This window comes from Amphibalanus amphitrite, unplaced genomic scaffold (assembly GCF_019059575.1).
Source record: "Amphibalanus amphitrite isolate SeventyFive unplaced genomic scaffold, NRLGWU_Aamphi_draft 000385F_arrow, whole genome shotgun sequence".
NCBI lineage: Eukaryota > Metazoa > Arthropoda > Thecostraca > Balanomorpha > Balanidae > Amphibalanus > Amphibalanus amphitrite.
This window is the reverse complement of record NW_024881879.1, coordinates 272,552-289,647: the sequence shown is the minus strand read 5'-3', so window position 1 is coordinate 289,647 and position 17,096 is coordinate 272,552. Positions and strand designations below refer to the sequence as shown.

Here is a 17,096-nt window from a genome sequence, read left to right as displayed (position 1 = left end):
CGGTGTGCCGTCCAGTGGAGCCGGCTCGAGGTGCGCTGCTGCGGCTGCCGGCCACAGCCGCCCAGGGAAGGCCGTAGCGCGAGCGGGTGGCGGCCGGCCGGTCGGGCGGGGGCGGGGGCGGCGGCGGCGGCACCAGGCGCGGCGCCAGCGGCCGCCGGAGCGGGCCGCAGAGACGCCCGCCGACCGGCCCATTATGAAGTGACTATGTGCGACCGTGTGCTAGTGCCTGTCCAGTATGATCGGAGCTACCTCGGATATCTCTTCGGCTCGTCCACGCTTGTGAGTAAATCTCGTAGAAAAGGGACGCCCCGAAGTCAGTCCTCGGGCGGCGCCGGTCTCTGGGTACGGCAGGTCTGGAGCTCATCTGGCACACATATCTACGATCTGCGTGAGCCAGCGCCTGGTCGACCGTTCCTGCGGCCAGACCGGTACCGTACTGCCGTCGTAACGCGTGCTATTTGGACGAAAGCCAACTATTCTCCCGGTTGGTTTCCATGAACTGGATGGGTTTTCGCACTGACACAAGTTTCTATGCCAGAACACACATTTTGACAGATGTCGTGAAACAGATACCATGGTAAAAATGAAATGATGAGGATTCAGAATGAACAGTGAAGTAGGTAATATATGATAAATGTAGGCCGCTGGCAAAACTAGGCCATTCGATGGTGCGTGGTTGCCCAACAAATGTCACTGGTAATTTTCAAACGCTTCAGCTTCAGCTGTTTTTGAGAGCTGCCTGAATGGCGCGTGGGAGCCTAATCTGACTTTCTAGTTCTCACTTTTATTATGAATGTGTAAATTAGGGCCTGCAAGTTTCAACAGTCAAACTTTTTTATCTAGCTTACATATTTAGATACATTTTTTATGTATTTCTTTTTTGATTACATTCCTTTTTGATCGGTGTTATTTCCCTGCTATTTCGTTTTCAACAGGGGCGCCGCCACGGATTTTTGACTGGGGGGGACGGACTGACCGGCTGAAAACCCAAAAGTAGACATTCTTACCGTGACTTTTTCGGTCGGATGCATTCAACGTTTAAAGCAAATATGCCACTTTTAACATAGGGTTTCGAACTGAAGTAACAGTTTTGTAGCTTGAGCTGAGACGAGAACAAATCAGGAGCTTTTATGGCCCAACGATCACCCTAGCCAAATATATCGGTATCGATTTTAGGTTTGAAGACTGAAGTCATTCCCATAGATTACACTTAGTCATTCTCTTACCGAGGAATCCATTACCTTACGGAAAAATGCTAGCGAATCAGCATTCAGCTGGTTTGAACTACGTACTACGCTTGGTCAACGCGTAATCAGCTTCCGCTGCAATATAGGTAAGTAGCCTCTACGAAAGATGGAAAATAGTGATGTAAAAATAAATCTAAAATCCTTTTGCAAATATTCATTATCTCCTGACCATTTTAAGTTTAAAAACTCATAAAACTGTGGCAAAACAACTGGTTTGAGGAAAGTAGTTGAGGTACATAGGTGTCGATTTCTACCGAGTTGGGGGTGCCCGGTCGCAGCAAATCCGCCGCCGCCCTAGCGGTGACCTTAACCTGCGCGGTCTGTTGAGGCTCCAAAGCCAAGCCGGCCGAGCCGGCGGGGAATTTGGAGAGCTCGGGCATCCCCGACTTGGCGGAAATGGACACCAATGTTTAGGTATTTCCTTAAAGTAATGGCTATAGACCGCATTCCCACCGAGTACCTACCTATATACACATCTGATGTCCGATTCAGTTTGACACGGCAAAGCCTCGTGTTTTATCACGGTATAGTCGCTGATGTATGCCACTAATATGATCGATAATGCGTATTGCATAGGTAATGCATATTGCATACCCGCGTGGGGGAGGGGGCGTTGTAAAGTCACAAATCTCTTTTTGATCTGTGCACGAATCGGCGCGAAGCGCCGCGAAAATTGGCAAAAAAAAAAAAACAGGCAAAACTGCTCCAAAATACGAATTTTGCAGCCCGTGTAACAAGCATGATACCAGAAAACCTTAGGTCAGGAAAACCAAGTCAAGTAGTCAAGTCACCTCAAAGTTTTTTTTTTTTTGGTCCTGTCAACCGTATAGCTTATTTCTTAGAAGCTGGAAATTTAGTGTAGCGTGACTGCAGAAGTGCGGGGTCGGAGCCGGAATCAGTCGGAGTTGACTGTTTTGGCCAGTTTTGGCCAGAGTCGGAGTTGAAGTCTTCGAAAATGTTCGGATTTTGACTTCGAGGTCGGATTGGTGTAAAGTCATGCTCTTGGCTGGTTAGACGAAATATATTAGGCCCGTGTTCGGCCAGTTGTGTTATACGACACACGTTGATCACGATATCAAAAATCGGCAGTTCCGCGTTGACAGGTCGGATAAGAGCTGGATATTTTGTTGGCCGAGGTGGCAGGGGTCAGACCAATGCATGTAGGCCCACGCCCCATATACTGAGTATCTAAACCTCCTGGACCCTCTCAGATTCGGCACCGGCCGTTCCATCTCTTCCATCCTCAGGACAGTCAAATCCTTCTCCTCCACGCCGCAACCCCCTGCTCCGGGCTGGACGGGCAACTCTATCCCATGCGGGAATGGCTCCACTGGAGCTATAGTCCTTTGACGGGTGCAGTGAATGCCAGTGGGCTGGGCTGCCTGTTCAATTGGTCGGGTTCATCCCAAGTGGCTCACTGGGGTGACTGCCCCGACCAATGTCTCCCGCTAATTCTTTCATACTTGCGGCTCTGAAATGGTCTCATTGGACCGAAGGGCCTAATCAAATTTCGAGTAGTATAACAACCAGTAAAACGCCTTTTGGGGCGATCAACGGAGCGAGCGAGAGGGTGGGGTGGGCCTTGCACGTGCAAAATTGCGAGGGGATACCTCCAACTAACTTGTGCACTGCACCCTTCTAACCGGTCCCTAACGATGTGCCAAATTTGAGCGCAATCGGCGTAGCCGTTCTCGAGATCTGGAAGCGGCACCCTGCACGTGTGCACGTGCAAAATGGGTTCCAACTGACTTTTGCACGGCACCCTACTAACCGGTCCCTAACCATGTATCAGATTTCAGCACAATCGGTTCAGCCGTTCTCGAGATCTGGAATCGACCCCTGCATGTGCGCACGTGCAGCAGCACCCCAACTGTGGCACACGGATATGCATTGCCTAGTGGGTATACCTACCTACATGCCAACTTTCAGCGCAATCGGCCCAGTAGTTGCCGAGATATTGAAATTGTTACAAAACTGACACCTCTTCGTTTTTCACGTGGCACGTGCATATGGGGTCACTCACATGCATCGGGAATAGTCCGATGCTCGTTAGAAGGAATGAATCTAGTGCTACCCTACAAAAATTACCGCATGTAAATCGGTCAAGTGGTTGCTGAGATATAAGCCTAGCAAAAGCGTGACCACGGCATACTCAGAAATTTCCGTTAACCTACGAAAGACTACGCTCGCTTCGCTCGCTCCGTAATGAGTTTGGGGGGGACGTCCCCCTTCCATTCTGAGAGTGGGGGGGACGCGTCCCCCCCGTCCCCCCCGGTGGCGGCGCCCATGGTTTTCAAGGTCGCAATAGCTTGAGCTCACTCTTGCGAGATGTAATTTCATCTTCCCTGGTGTTCCACTGCACCGGTGTTCCAATTTCACCAGCTCTCCACTCACAAAGGAGAGTCAGGCTCTAAAAATGACCACATCGTAGCCGGACTATTTTGTCCTATACCCACCTCACCGCTTCATCCTATGACTCTGAAATAGTCCGACGGGTCGTAACCAGTCTGACCTTATCAAGCTGACCCCCGCTGACCGCCGCGGCGGGCCCGGCCCGCGTCCGTGACGTCATCATCTCCGATGACGTCACGGGGGGCGGCGGGCGGCCGGGTCGAGTTAAATGAGCCGTCAGCGAGTGCTGGCCCGAAGCGAGCCGCTCGAGGTCACGGTGGCGGCGGCCGGCGCGGCGGAGGAGGCCGCCGACCGACCGACCGAACGGGAGCAGAGCCCACCGCCCGCTCACCACTCGGCGGGCATCCCGCTATTCCTGGCTGCGGCGGTTTTCTTTAGAAGTTGGCACTCCGTCGACCTGGTGGGACAGTTACAATTGATACCAAGCTGAGGATGAGTGTGTATGCGCATTGCGGCCTTGATTTAAGTAGGTTTTATATAAGGAAGTCCTCGCTGCTTCTCTCGGTCGACGCTCAGCCTGGTAGTGTTCCTCCTTGGAGTTCCGAAGGACGCGACCCGGCCTACAGGTCAAGATGGATGTAGTTCAGTCGAGCGTAGAGTTTTATGAGTCATATACGTTCGCGGGGTCGCTGGGTACACTCAGCTGTTCGAGTCACCGAGTCGCAATGTGACTCGGTTTCTCAGTCGTCCAGATCATACCGCTCTGATCACGTGAGCTAGCCGGGATGGATGAAAGATGACAGCGATTTGTTGGCTTGGTTTGAATGAGTGTTCTGCTTTGTCAATAGTTGTGTTTACATAGGGTTCCCTTAATCTTCCCCTATTTCTCTCCTATTTTCAGATCGAATTTTAGGCATCATAGCGCTCGCGTGTAACGTTGCTATGGACGCTATTGTTGTTAGAAGCATACTAAGCATCGTTTATGCTGTAAACAATATAAATTGGGCTTATTTAATACTCGAAATTCAACAATTCATATTTCGAAATAATTTTATCCTGCCCTTCAATTCCCTCTTTAAGCGACAAATAGGGGAGGATTTGGTAGCGTAGCGCCTTTCCAAAAGCTGCTACGCTACCATATCCAGTGGTTCTCAAACTATCACATCACAAAAGCGGCGTGCTGATTGGCCGGCAGTTCCGAATCGTCCGACTGGTGGTCCCCGACTCGACAACCGCACGTGCGCCGACTGAGGATTTTTAAGTATAAACGGCAGAAAGTCAAGGCGGAAATTCGACAGGTGCGGTGTTCTGATATTGCCGTGGATGTGATTACGCCTACTTGAATAATAGCTCAGCCGTTTAAAGTATGTTAAATGCCAGATAGTTTTCTGATTTTTCTTGCTTTGAGCTTTCATGTGCTATCACTTTTACCTCAGTGTCTAGTCTGGAAGCTATTTGGGAGAGCCCTAAAGGTAAGTAACAATTGCAAACTGCTTCTAGAATGACTTAGTTGCGCCATATTTGTAGTGAAGCGAGGTAAAGGAGACAGAGGATTCCTTTATAAGGGACATTTAAGAGACAAATAGGGGAAGATTAAGGGAACCCTATGTAAACACGGTTAATGTCTCGAAGGCATTCATGATGAAGTGGAATTTGATTGATTGCAGGTAGTTACTTAGAGCCAACGCCTGGACGGCTTCACTCCCACGTTGTTTGGAGATGAGAGACAAATGTTTGCATCCGCCCTACCCTCGATGCATCTTTGATCTTGACCTAACTGATACTTATTCGTAATTACCCGCCAAAGTCTGTTCGGGGTAGGAAGTGCAGCGTCAGGAGCTACGAACCAAATTCGTGGTAAATGGCATTTTAACATGCATTGTATATTATATATCACTGGGACTGGGATGATATTAAGGTTTTGTTATAATTGTACAGTATAATGCAGCCGGTGAAAGACTTCCACTTATTTATTCAGAGTTTTTGTTTTGCAGCCCATCTTACTGGAACGTCTAGCCTAAGCCAAAATTCTGCACAATTATGTTTTTTCTTTATAATAAGAAAATTTCTGCCAGCAGAATGCATTTCCTACATTATTACCCTTACACCTCGCAGAGCTTGGCATGAAGATGAATCAGCAAACTTGTGCTCGACAATGGATACGAGTTGGAACCTAACCCGAGCGCAGCAAACTCGGTCATGCCTTGGCATCACAAGTTTCTTTTGTTGCCAGCACTTGGACGAGTGTGAGCCTCGTAAATGCTAGGTGAGCAGAGAGCGGAACGGCGCGCCCTGAAGGAGCTGTCGGAAGGGGACGTCCGCCGCCCGGTCAGCACTCGGTGTTTGTGAGAGGAGTGGGCTCGTCACGGGCAAGCGTCGCCTGCGAGGCATCAGCGGCCACCTCTCTATACACAGCTCTCTGGGAAATAAACAAGCAAGCCTATCGACCTCTGCGCGGAACATGGCACTCGCTCGATTCTGGGAGAGTCCGGCTCTGGCAGATGCAGATGCTCTTCAGGATGCTGTTGATTGGCAGCCATCCGAGCGAAACGGAATCTCCTAACATGAGAGAGGCCATCTGGAGGTCACATGATAAATATAGAACACCTTGGCAGAAACATAATGCTTATTAGCAAACACGAAATGGAGAGGAATTGTCATTTTCGTCGAGAGCAAGATTGGAGCAATGCATTGCACATTTGTTATCAGCAAAGACCCCGACAGATGCAGTTTAATGCGACCATTGTATGCACGCCCACGTTAGGCAGAGCGAAAGTTAGGAGCACAAGCCCTAGACAGAAAAAGAAACTGGACACGGACGCTCAGTTATCTCAATAACTTTGGTATTCTCATTTGCCTTTCATGTAGCTGGTTGGCGAGTGGTCGCGGTGAGTGGCAGCCCGCTTTGGCAGCGGTGCTGTCCTCTGACATAAATTTGACGGCATTTCCCGTCCAACATCCGAGCCAGAGCCGCTGCCAACACACGGCCCGGCAACATTCTGCGGACAGGGATAGAAAGCGAACGCTGCGAATGTGCTAGTCGTTCGGTGAAATGCCTTCGTTTGATGAGTCTGGACGGTTCGAATCGTGTGCCAGGAACTGCAGTTACATTTATTAAACGGTTGATCAAAATCTCTCAGCTTGTAAAAATATATTTCTCATTTCGAAACGAACGTAACGCGCTTTGATAAAAAGAGCCCAATGTTTTCTACAACATATGCAGTGTGCATGTATCCACACAGAAACTTGTGTCAAACATTTCTTGACATTGTTCGCTCTTGTCTTCCATGAACGCAAACAGTTAAGAGCAATATGTTTAACCAGCCAGTAGACAAACAGCGCCCAACAATAGTCCCTGACCACAGTGACCGCTCCCACTGCCCCGAAGCACGCCGAGGTTGGGGACGCTTACCAGAACACAGTTTCGACATGCAGCACCTTATTACTTGCCAACACCGCCCGTGCTCACTTGGACCCGCTGAACTATTGTACCCGTCATACCGCCGCAGGCCTTCAGTTTTTGCATCACTTTCGTACTTTTCATGTCAGCCTCCAGTCCCAATTCCCGCGGTATACCATTATCAGCCACCCTTTAGATATGATAGCTTTTTTGTTTGTTTTGTTTTGTTGAGTAAGGCTCTTTCGGTCCAATTAGACCATTTCAAAGCCGGGAGGATGATAGGATATAGGGGAGACATTGGTCTGGGCAGGCACCCTAGTGAGTCACCGGGGCTGAGCCCGTCCAGAGGACAGGCCACCCAGCCCCAAGGTACTCACTGCACCCGGCTACGGGGTGCGCTTCCTCGGGAGCAGCTGTGCCGCTCCAAGGGAGCAGCCCGCATGAGATGAAGTTGCCTGTCCAGACCGGAGGGGGTTTTGGTGCGGAGGAGAAGGATTTCTGTATCCTGAGGATGGAAACACGGAAGGGTGTGGTGATAGCTTTCATGCGGTTCCATTTTACCCCGCTCCTTTCCGTACCGTTCCGTACCGTTCCGTACCGTTCCGTACCGTTCCGTACCGTTCCGTACCGTTCCGTACCGTTCCGTACCGTTTCGTACCGTTCCGTACCGTTCCGTACCGTTCCATATCGTTCCATACCGTTCTGTACTGTTCCGTGGAGCTCCGTGCCGTTCCGTTCCGGTGTGCCACTGCCAGCCGGCGTTCCACATTTCCGTTTGCCAACTGCAGAGTCGGACGGAAGGCATGTGCTCCGGCAGCGGCCAAATGTCCTCCTGACCCCTGGCTCGCCGCACCCCGCCCCGGGGCTGCTCTGAGCCTAACTGGCGGAGACGGGGCCTGTCCATCTCTGATGCGTCCCGGTCTGACATGGTGCTGGTCCGCGGTCACTGGCACAGCACACCGCTCCGTCCCGGCTGGTCAGTGGGCCCCAGCGTGGGCTGGCTACCGCCGCCAACCATCTAACCGGGTTAGGGGTGGTCGGTGGCCTGTCTTACTGGTATTTGGATGTTTTATGGTGAGGTTTCGAGAAATTTTGTATTTATATGCTAGCTGAACGATGCGCCCAGTTAACCAGCCAGAGAAGAACATATGTAGAGTGCACAGAAGGTGCTCACTGAGTTATTGTAGCCGACGCTTTTATGCACATTGCATTGATAAAAAATCAATCCAGCATTACGCTTTCTCATTTTTTTTTTTTTTACTTTGCCCTGAAGTATTCACTACGAACAATGCATGTTTCGAATAATGGTTTATCATATTTGCTCTCGATAGACAAATAAGTCTCGGGCAGCGAGTCGTTAAAGATGGGATGCTGAAGTGTAGCTAACGCTTTGAATTTCAAACTTACTTTTGTTCAGGCTACAATCTCTCTTCTCCTATTCCCGCGCTACGAGTGGTTAACCCATTTACGCCCTTCGTTGCGTTTTCGCAACGCAAGTAAGCGTCGACGTGATCGAAGCTTGAGAAGTATGTAGTGGCGGCTAACCGATGAGACAAGTTTCAGCGTGTGTAGCATGGTTGTGCGCATGATGCTACGCAGTTACAAGTCTGTGCGGCCGGTAAGTTACTGTCTAGAGCTCCCAGAGGGAAGTTGAAGGTCTTGTGAGTGATGACGTCACGAAAAACAAGATAAATAGGCTAAGTGCTTAATAATATCGTAATGAAGATTGTGTAAACATATTCTGCAGAGTCCCTACAATAGCTTAGATATGCATTTTGTTAAGAAATCATGCTGCAAAAAGGGTTTGTGACAATTTTCAAATATGACTACGGTGGCGTTGCGGAAACGCAACGAAGGGCACATCGGAAAGACAGCGATGTTGCGAAAACGCAACGAGGGGCACATTGGTAGGGTAGGGAAAGTATGAATATCAACAATAGACTTCACTCGTGATACGCTGTGGGTTCTTTCTTTCTCTCTCCCATCTTTCTCCATCTCTTTCTCGTTCCCCCACCTCTCTTCCTCCCTCCCTCTCTCTCCCCCCCCCCCCCTCTCTCTCTCTCTCTCTCTCTTTCTCTCTCTCGTTTTGTAGTCATGAGGGACGCGTATAGGTATGTTAAGCGCAAGGTGCGTTTGCACTTAAAATGTTGCGACATATTTCACATTTACTGCCTCTAACAGCTACAAACACTCCTTTCTTTTTCTCTCACAGATTATCGGGAAGTTCGTTCACTAAGCAATGTGTTCCCATACATCTGAAAATCGCATGGTAGGAAGAGGACCTGCATCAAACGGTCGGCGATGCTAACGGACCTGAGAGATAATTAGGTCCTTTGGAAATTGGATCGACTATGTACATACATTGTACAATGTACATAGTATATAATGAATAACGGGGATGTAGTCTGGTATCAGACGACAGATAGGCATTGCCATTCTCTGGATACCATCTGCTGACTACCAACCTTTACGTTAGAAAAAATAACTGAGGGTCGGCAAATAGTGGGATAGGCCCCCTCTGTGGGAAGCAGAGCCCTTCGGCAGGGGTAATGAGGGCGTCTGGGAAAATAGTCATTTTTAGGATTCATAACTTGCAAGTTGCATAGATAAATAAGCTACTTGATATGGAGTACACGCTTGTTTTCTTACTTAGGATAGGCCTTTTATCGAATCAGACCATTTTAGAGCCAGCAGTATTATTGGAATTAGGGGAGGCATTTGTCTAAGCGGGCACGGAATCGTTAGGGTGAATAGGTCAAAAACGCCCCCATTAAGCGCGAAACCTTCTGACACTCAACCCAACCCAGATTACTCAAACCTTTGGGCACCATCATGTAGCTCATTCTTTTGACTACGCTTTGAGACCAAGAAAAGACACTTGCGTGTGGTATTTAACCCCCCAAAAAGGTTTCCGCATACCCTTACAAAAGGGCGTTTTGCCCCACACCCTGGGTAATACGCCCACACCCATGTGCAAAGCGCCCCCACCCATCCATCAACAGAAAATGATGAACATGGCAGAACTTGACGTCATTCTGACGTCATTTGTGGTCAACCTATCATAGCCTTTGGAATAAAATGTTGTTGCAATGTGTAAAATGGATGCCCGGAGGAGTCCTGAAAGTTTGGTGACGATATCTGCAGTCGTTTAGGATATATCAGCAAAAAAGGACAGGGAGTGGCCTTTTCGGCCCCGACCTACAGGGCGCTACCCTGCACTCTCACCACCGTGCAAAACGCCCCCCTTTCAGAACACTGGGGGCGTCTTGCCCCATGCATCGAGTAGGCGTCTTTCCCCATCCACTCCATATCCGGTCAACAAAATATTGACAAAAAACGCGCCATTTACGCCGCAGCATAATAAATTCAACAGAATGACAATAAAACGCAGTTTTGAGTGATGTGCACAATAGCAAGTTTTGTGATATAAAGAGGGCATCAAAAGCTTAGGAATCTTCTGTAAAAACAACCAAAACAACACCCAAAACCAACATCAGCACCTACCCACGCTGCTCCTCAAGACGCAGAACCGGAAATAGAGAACTGCGTAAACAAGCAGCTGACTGTTCTGAAAGACAGGATAAAACACCTATCCGTCGATAAGATCTACGATTTTTTTTAGGGGAGGCGTTTAACCCAGGGGTGCGTTTTCCCCACAGTTACCCTAAGACTGAGCCCAACCAGTGGGCAGGCCACCCATGACCCAGCCCCCCTCCCCCTCCCAAGCACTCACTGCACCCGGCTACAGGCGTGCTCCTTTGTGATCTGCCCGAATGCAATACATATATAGTTGCCCGTCCAGCCCGGAAAGGGGGTTGAGGCGTGGAGAAGGATTCAACTATCCTGAAGATGGAAAGGACGGATTCACGAAACAGTTGGAAAGTGTGCCACTGCGTCGAATCACCATTCTGCCCTGGCATTGCCTCGAGAAAGAGGTTACACTTGAAGGTCGCTGATAGTGGGGCCATGAAAATTTTCGATCAGGTGTAAAGGCTGAAACAGATTCTTTCCGCGTTCAGGAAATCGCATGCGAAAGCCTATTCAAATACATTGTAATTCTTCTCGCATCAATCGCTTGCGGGAGGTGCGTGCGATTGATGCGAGCGTGCTTCCATGTATTTGAATAGGCTCTCGCATGCGATTTCCTGACTGCGGAAAGAGTCTGTTTCAGGCTTAAACGTGATAAACTGGGAGGCGAGTTGTTATGATGCGCTACGCCTTGTGCGGGTAATTTGTGAAAGCCGGATCGGTTCTTTTTTTTCTCTTTTTTGCTGAGAGTGGGCACGACTAACCTGCAATGGAATTTAATTTTAATCCTAGGAGGGTGGTTTTGCGGATACGCGTTTATGTGAGGCACTGGTTTACTCCAAACCTCCGTTTAATTGTTTTCAGTGTGGGGTCTGATAGGTGGGGATAATGGCTCTGTCTAGCATCCAAAAAGAAAGCGTCACCCTGGGTACGTGTCCACCACAACTTTAAATGGACAACTGTTGTTGATAATGACCGTTTGTTGTCATCTCCCCGTTCGCGAATCCTGAAGTTATGCTCCCCCACTGAGGCTTTTAGGCGGGTTATAGAGCATGAGGGATGTGGGTTCCACATTTTCAAACAATAGTTGTCAACAGTTGATTGATGTTTTGTCAAAACAAATTAGCATATACGGCAGTTCAGTGTACTTTATGGCCGCCTGATGTGCCCGTCGTTGCGTTTTCGCAACGCTGATGGCGCCCGGTGTGCCCTTCGTTGCGATTTCGCAACGCACGTTTTTTACGTTTTTCTCGAAAAACTTTTGCTGCAGGCAAAAATTATTTTCGATTACATGCAAGGCCCTGGTAGAAGCATAACATATTTTGATTTCATCGATTTTCATAGTGGTTGGTCAATATTCCTGGGCATAAATGGGTTAATTACAAGGTTCGATTCCGCCGTGTCGAAGTTCTCCTGCGCGGCCAGCAGGCGCTGATGTGCCTGGAAGGGTATGCTGCACCGCAACGCACCAACGCGCTGCGGTACAGCCTACCACCACAGGCCCGAACTTCACGCTAGAGCCTACGCCACGTTGCTGCTACGAATACGCAGAAACAAATAAATGGAACGTAATAAGCTCCTTGTGAACAAGCAGTACCGTCTGAACATGCGTATTTTGTTGATTTAAAATGATTGATTCGTATTGAAGTTACCAGTAAGATTACCTGAAATCTAAAGGTATAGTTTCAGCTCGACATCTTTAAGAACAAAAATGCTTTTTACTGTTGTTTTCCAACAAATAGTCGATTATATGAGCGGCAAAACGCAAACATTGATTCCAGAGCCACGTGGCTGCATGAGTCCTTTGGCAATATTCCGACGTCAATTTGTGATTAGGTGAACGTCGCCCTTCTTACTTTACGTTACACTTGATCTACGTTACACTTGATCTTGTAATAAAACAATGCAAATAGATAGCTGGCCTTTCAGTTTCCATCCCTAGTGTGTTCTTAACGTATTCTGGCAAATGTCGACTGTGGCGAGGTGAAGTGAATAAATGTTCCAAAGTCAATTTCCACATGTGTCTCTGTGATCGTAAACATACCTCTCGTGTGTATATTGGATGTGGCGGTTTCCATAACCTAACCGTTTGTTCTGTCCCTCAGGTAAGTACCCGGTCGAGGTCGAGCGACCCGAGCCCTCGAGGGGATAATACCGTCGTCGGTGAGTAGCCATGAAATAGGGACCGACATTTCCCGGCTAATTACACCGCACCTGCATAGCAAGGACGAGGTAGTTTCAGCGACAAATTCAATCGAATCAAACGATTGTAAATAATCCTGTAGTTGGGCTATGACACGACATTATATGAAAGATATAAAAGAAATAAGGCTGCAGCACCGCTGGTATCAAATATCATTGAAGGGAAGGAAAATTAGTGGTATATTTGATAGATGAGAAATGCTGCGCAAAACTGACCACCAAGAAGAAAAAACTGTCTGAAGAAAGCAGACTGCAGCTTTTTCGGAGTGGCGCCACAAATAAATGTTATCCTTCTATGAAACGACAAAAATCTAATAATTTTCTTAGAAGGAATTATTATATTTTCAAAGGCATGCCAACGTTAGTATAACGTAGAGCTGAAACATGAACATTAATGCTCACTTTAACCAGATTCTGAGGAGCTCTAATACCATTCATCCGTTTGTTGCGGTGCATCACGAGATAATCTCTCTCCCCATCTCCCCTCTTCCCGCCTCTCTCTCAGACGTCACACAAAGCTGTGATTCTGAAGGTGAGTGCCAGTCCTGTGGCTGTTGGCGGGCGGCCAGGGTAGCGGTCACGTGCACACATCGCACCCCGCTGGCCGCCCTCGGTGTGCCGCCGGCAGTGGGCCAGTGGGCGCGGCCGAATCACCGGCACCCTTCTGTCAACTGGAGAGCTGGGAAACATACACAATTTGGCTCAGTCACATCTGATGTTCGGACAAATTTAAACTGACGACACACTGCGTCAGCGGTGTGATCTGCCAGTGAAAAACAGGAACTATGGAGACATAACCGCGGCAATGCCATCCCTCCGTATGTATTGCAGGGCTTTCGCTTCGAAATGCAGATATTTGCAATTTTTCTAGGATAAATTGCCACGTACCTAGTCATTTGAAAGTATGAATTAAAATAATCCAATAATAGACGACAGCAGTTTCTGCATAATCCAACGATGTGTCGGAGAACAAAGTTTCTTACCCATTTTTTCTGTTCCTTTCTGCGTGCTTTTCTTTTAAATCACTTTATTTTTTGCCAGGGGTCCGAATGCGTTGGTGTCACTGTCTGTCATAGACAGTGACTGATGACAGCCTGTCTATCCGTCCCTTCTCTCCTCTGATTTTCCCTCGCCCGGTTACAGAGCTTTGATGGATTGGTCTCCCAGCCAATCTGTCAAATAAAGGGCGGCTCTGACGTTTAAGAGGGGAAATAATTTGACATAAGTTAATTGTCCTAATCCCAATTACCCTGCTCTTGGAAGCCGGTTAATTTGCAGTGAGGCATCTAAGGAAATTCCGAGGTGATGTAGGCTTGAAAGGCATGCCACATCGGCGAGGGACATCGGATGTGGACCAATTGAGCCGGAGGAGTTGAATATCAGCTTTAGGTAACTTGTGTCGCTGACTTATTCAATATTATCCGAGCGAGGAGCCAGCTGATGCCCACGTTTAGCTGATAGCCGAACCTGACGCCACCTCTCAAACATGAGAAATGCATGAAAGACGCACAGTATGTGTGGACCACAAATGAGTTGGGAAGCTAATTTATTGTACTATTTAAGATGAATCAGCATTAGTCATCATTGGTACCTTATCTAACTGTTACAAGATGTTTCCAGACAGGGTTAAATTACAGATGAAATTTTCATTCCGAGCAAACTATCGAATTATCGATGATGATCATTGTTCTGATAGAGTGATAGAGAGTAGTAGATGATAGTAGAGAATATGAGTGCATGGTGGCTTAGAGGACCGCTGCAGCAACTTCCGCGCCAAAAAATATACCTAGCACAATCGGTGCTTAAGAAAGGATATAAGTGCTTCCCAACTCTTCTTCGACTCTTCTCAATTTATGCAACTACTTTTAGACTGAGTGGTTCCTTTGATGCTCTTGACTGGATGGCAGAAAGACCATTTTGGCAAGATTTTTCTATGCTTAGACTTATGGCTTTTACCAAGAAGTGCCATCACCTTTGTGTCCTCTTCCATAATTTTACATTACATCCAACGCCATTATTTTCCGTTCACATTCCCTTCCATTATTTTTTGTCCCCATCCTGTGATCTGCTCCTCCATCAATGCCTCACTGCATCATACCTTCTTCTGATCCCCGGCGTCTTTTTTTTCGGTCGCTCCCCACTGGGCCTCCCTGCGCTCCTGCGCTCTCTCCAGCGCTGGGCTCTATCCGGTCAGCCGACACGTTCTCCTAATACCTCACTAACGACTTCCCCTGGCTGCCTCAGCCCTCCGGGCGGCGGCAGTGGGCCACAGGGACGGGCCGGGCCGGGCAGAGACGGACCAGCTGGGCTGGGCCGGGTACCAACAGTCGGCCGGCGCTAGCGACACGCCATGCGACGCTTCTTAGCACATGTGTGAAGGATTCATGGACGCGGGATTTTCTGCACAGCCGTTATGGCATGGGACTTGCCACACATTAGTGAGGCACTTTCTGAGGGGCTTGTGGTCTCATAGTTGAGTGGCGGCAGATATAAACCAGGCTGGCCGTTGGTTGGGAAAATATCTACGCCAAAAATTACCATCATTGGCAGTAGACGCGTAAATACGAGATCTCATCGAATTATCTCTCACCACGTGCTACCGGTTTCCAGTTTTCTAACGCTAACCCCAGGCACGTCTTCCATCTGACACTGACCTCTGACACCCTCCGGCCACCTGACACTGACCTCTGACACCCTCCTGCCACCTGAAACGACTCGTTTTCTGGAGGCGTCCGTCAGAGAGACTGTCCCACATTTAGCGATTTACTCCTGTAGCGGGTGTTACTGGCGACAGTTTTCGTCCGACGACCCTATCATCTCCTGATCAATTGGGACGCGGCAGCGGCGGGCAGCTCTCAGCTTTGGGTGGAGTCACGTGGCCTCGTCCGCCCGGCTGTGTGCGGAGGGCTGAGCAGGGGCGAACACTGAGCGGACAAATAATGTGCAGAGGCCTTGGGGTCTAGAGCAAATCTGCTAAGCGCTGTGACTAGTCCACTGGAGGAAGGCGTTGCACAGGTCTCTGAAATTTCCAAGTGTGGTTTATCTGAGCCCAGGATAGCACAGCGTTTTCTTTGCCGGTAACAACGCCTTATTTCAATTGCCCTGTGGCAGGACAGTCCTTGTCTCAGACTCCAGCAATCCTGTGTCTCGGCTCCAGGCGCCGGCAGTCAGCTATGTCTCGGCGCTGGCAGTCCTACATCTAGAGCCGGTAGTCCTGTGTCTTTGCTCGAGACGCCGGCAGTCCTGTCTCGTGTGGCGGGACCGTTGCAGCGACGGTCGAGGTCATCGATCGGGCACGATCGCAGGACGGCGACAGAGAGGACACCACCAGAGATAGAGAACGAGGAGGAGGCGCTGTGGAGGGGAGAAGGATGGTGAGACGTAGATAGATAGATAGATAGATAGATAATGTATTAGGATCCTCCACAAAGTGGATTTTATGGTATCCACGTCAATACATAAATGCAAAACACTTTTGACAGACATTGCACAGACAAACCAACGCCAGACACCTATCTATCAAACATACAATGTTAAAATTGAACAGTAGTGCTAAACTGTGGCTACTCTAAAAATGAACACCCTATAAAAGTGGAAATATAGAAGGCAATGAAACAGGTGCGTGACATCAGCATACAAGCTGATGGTAAAATATATAAATGTCTACAAAATAGATAGAAATCCTTAAAGAAAATAAGAACCACTAAAATGCATACATGTAGGTAGATACTATATAGATAAAAAAATAAAAGGCACGAGGACAGCCCTATCACTTCAGAACACTGTTCCATGCAGCAACTGCTCTAAAAAGAAAACTGCGTCGCGCCATCTCTGTTTTGACGCGTGGCAACTGCAGCTGGCCACTCGCTGCTGCTCGGGTACTCTGGCCGGATATCTCAGAGCGATGCACGAGCTTCGCTCTCAGGATCTCCGATGCGTCTGACGCAGTGAGTAGTCGTTTTACAATCGAGATATCATGATCCTTCAGCATATCATCCAGCTTTCCCCATCCGAGCTGCTGCAGCACCGGTGTAACATGTTCGCGGCGGCCCAGTCCAGTTACAATCCTAGCACCGAAGTTCACAGCCTTCTGGATCCGCTTCTTCTGCTCTACTGTGCAGCTACCCCAAACACTGATACAATAGCGCACATGTGGAAGGACTAGCGCTTCAACGAGCAGGCGCTTGGTATCCTCTGGTAGTCGGTGACGCATCCTGGCCAGGCCTATCAACACAGCGTAGCAGCGCTGCACAGCTGCTGATACATGTTTTTCCCACGTCAGATGCCGATCAATGATGACGCCCAGAACCTTGACACTTTGAGCTGGGAGAATCGTATCTGTTCCAAATTTAACTGAGAAATTTTCC

At 48.7% G+C, this 17,096-nt stretch overlaps 1 protein-coding gene across 1 annotated transcript in view; it reads left to right on the top strand.

Annotated features, from left to right (window-relative positions):
• LOC122390182 (potassium voltage-gated channel protein Shaker-like) overlaps window positions 1-17,096 on the top strand; it is a 107,460-nt gene continuing 90,364 nt past the window's right edge. Inside the window, exon 1 of the mRNA XM_043382884.1 lies at window positions 1-279. Coding sequence (XP_043238819.1) covers window positions 236-279 — 44 coding nt within the window. The 5' untranslated portion in view covers window positions 1-235. The remainder of the gene's footprint in view (window positions 280-17,096) is intronic.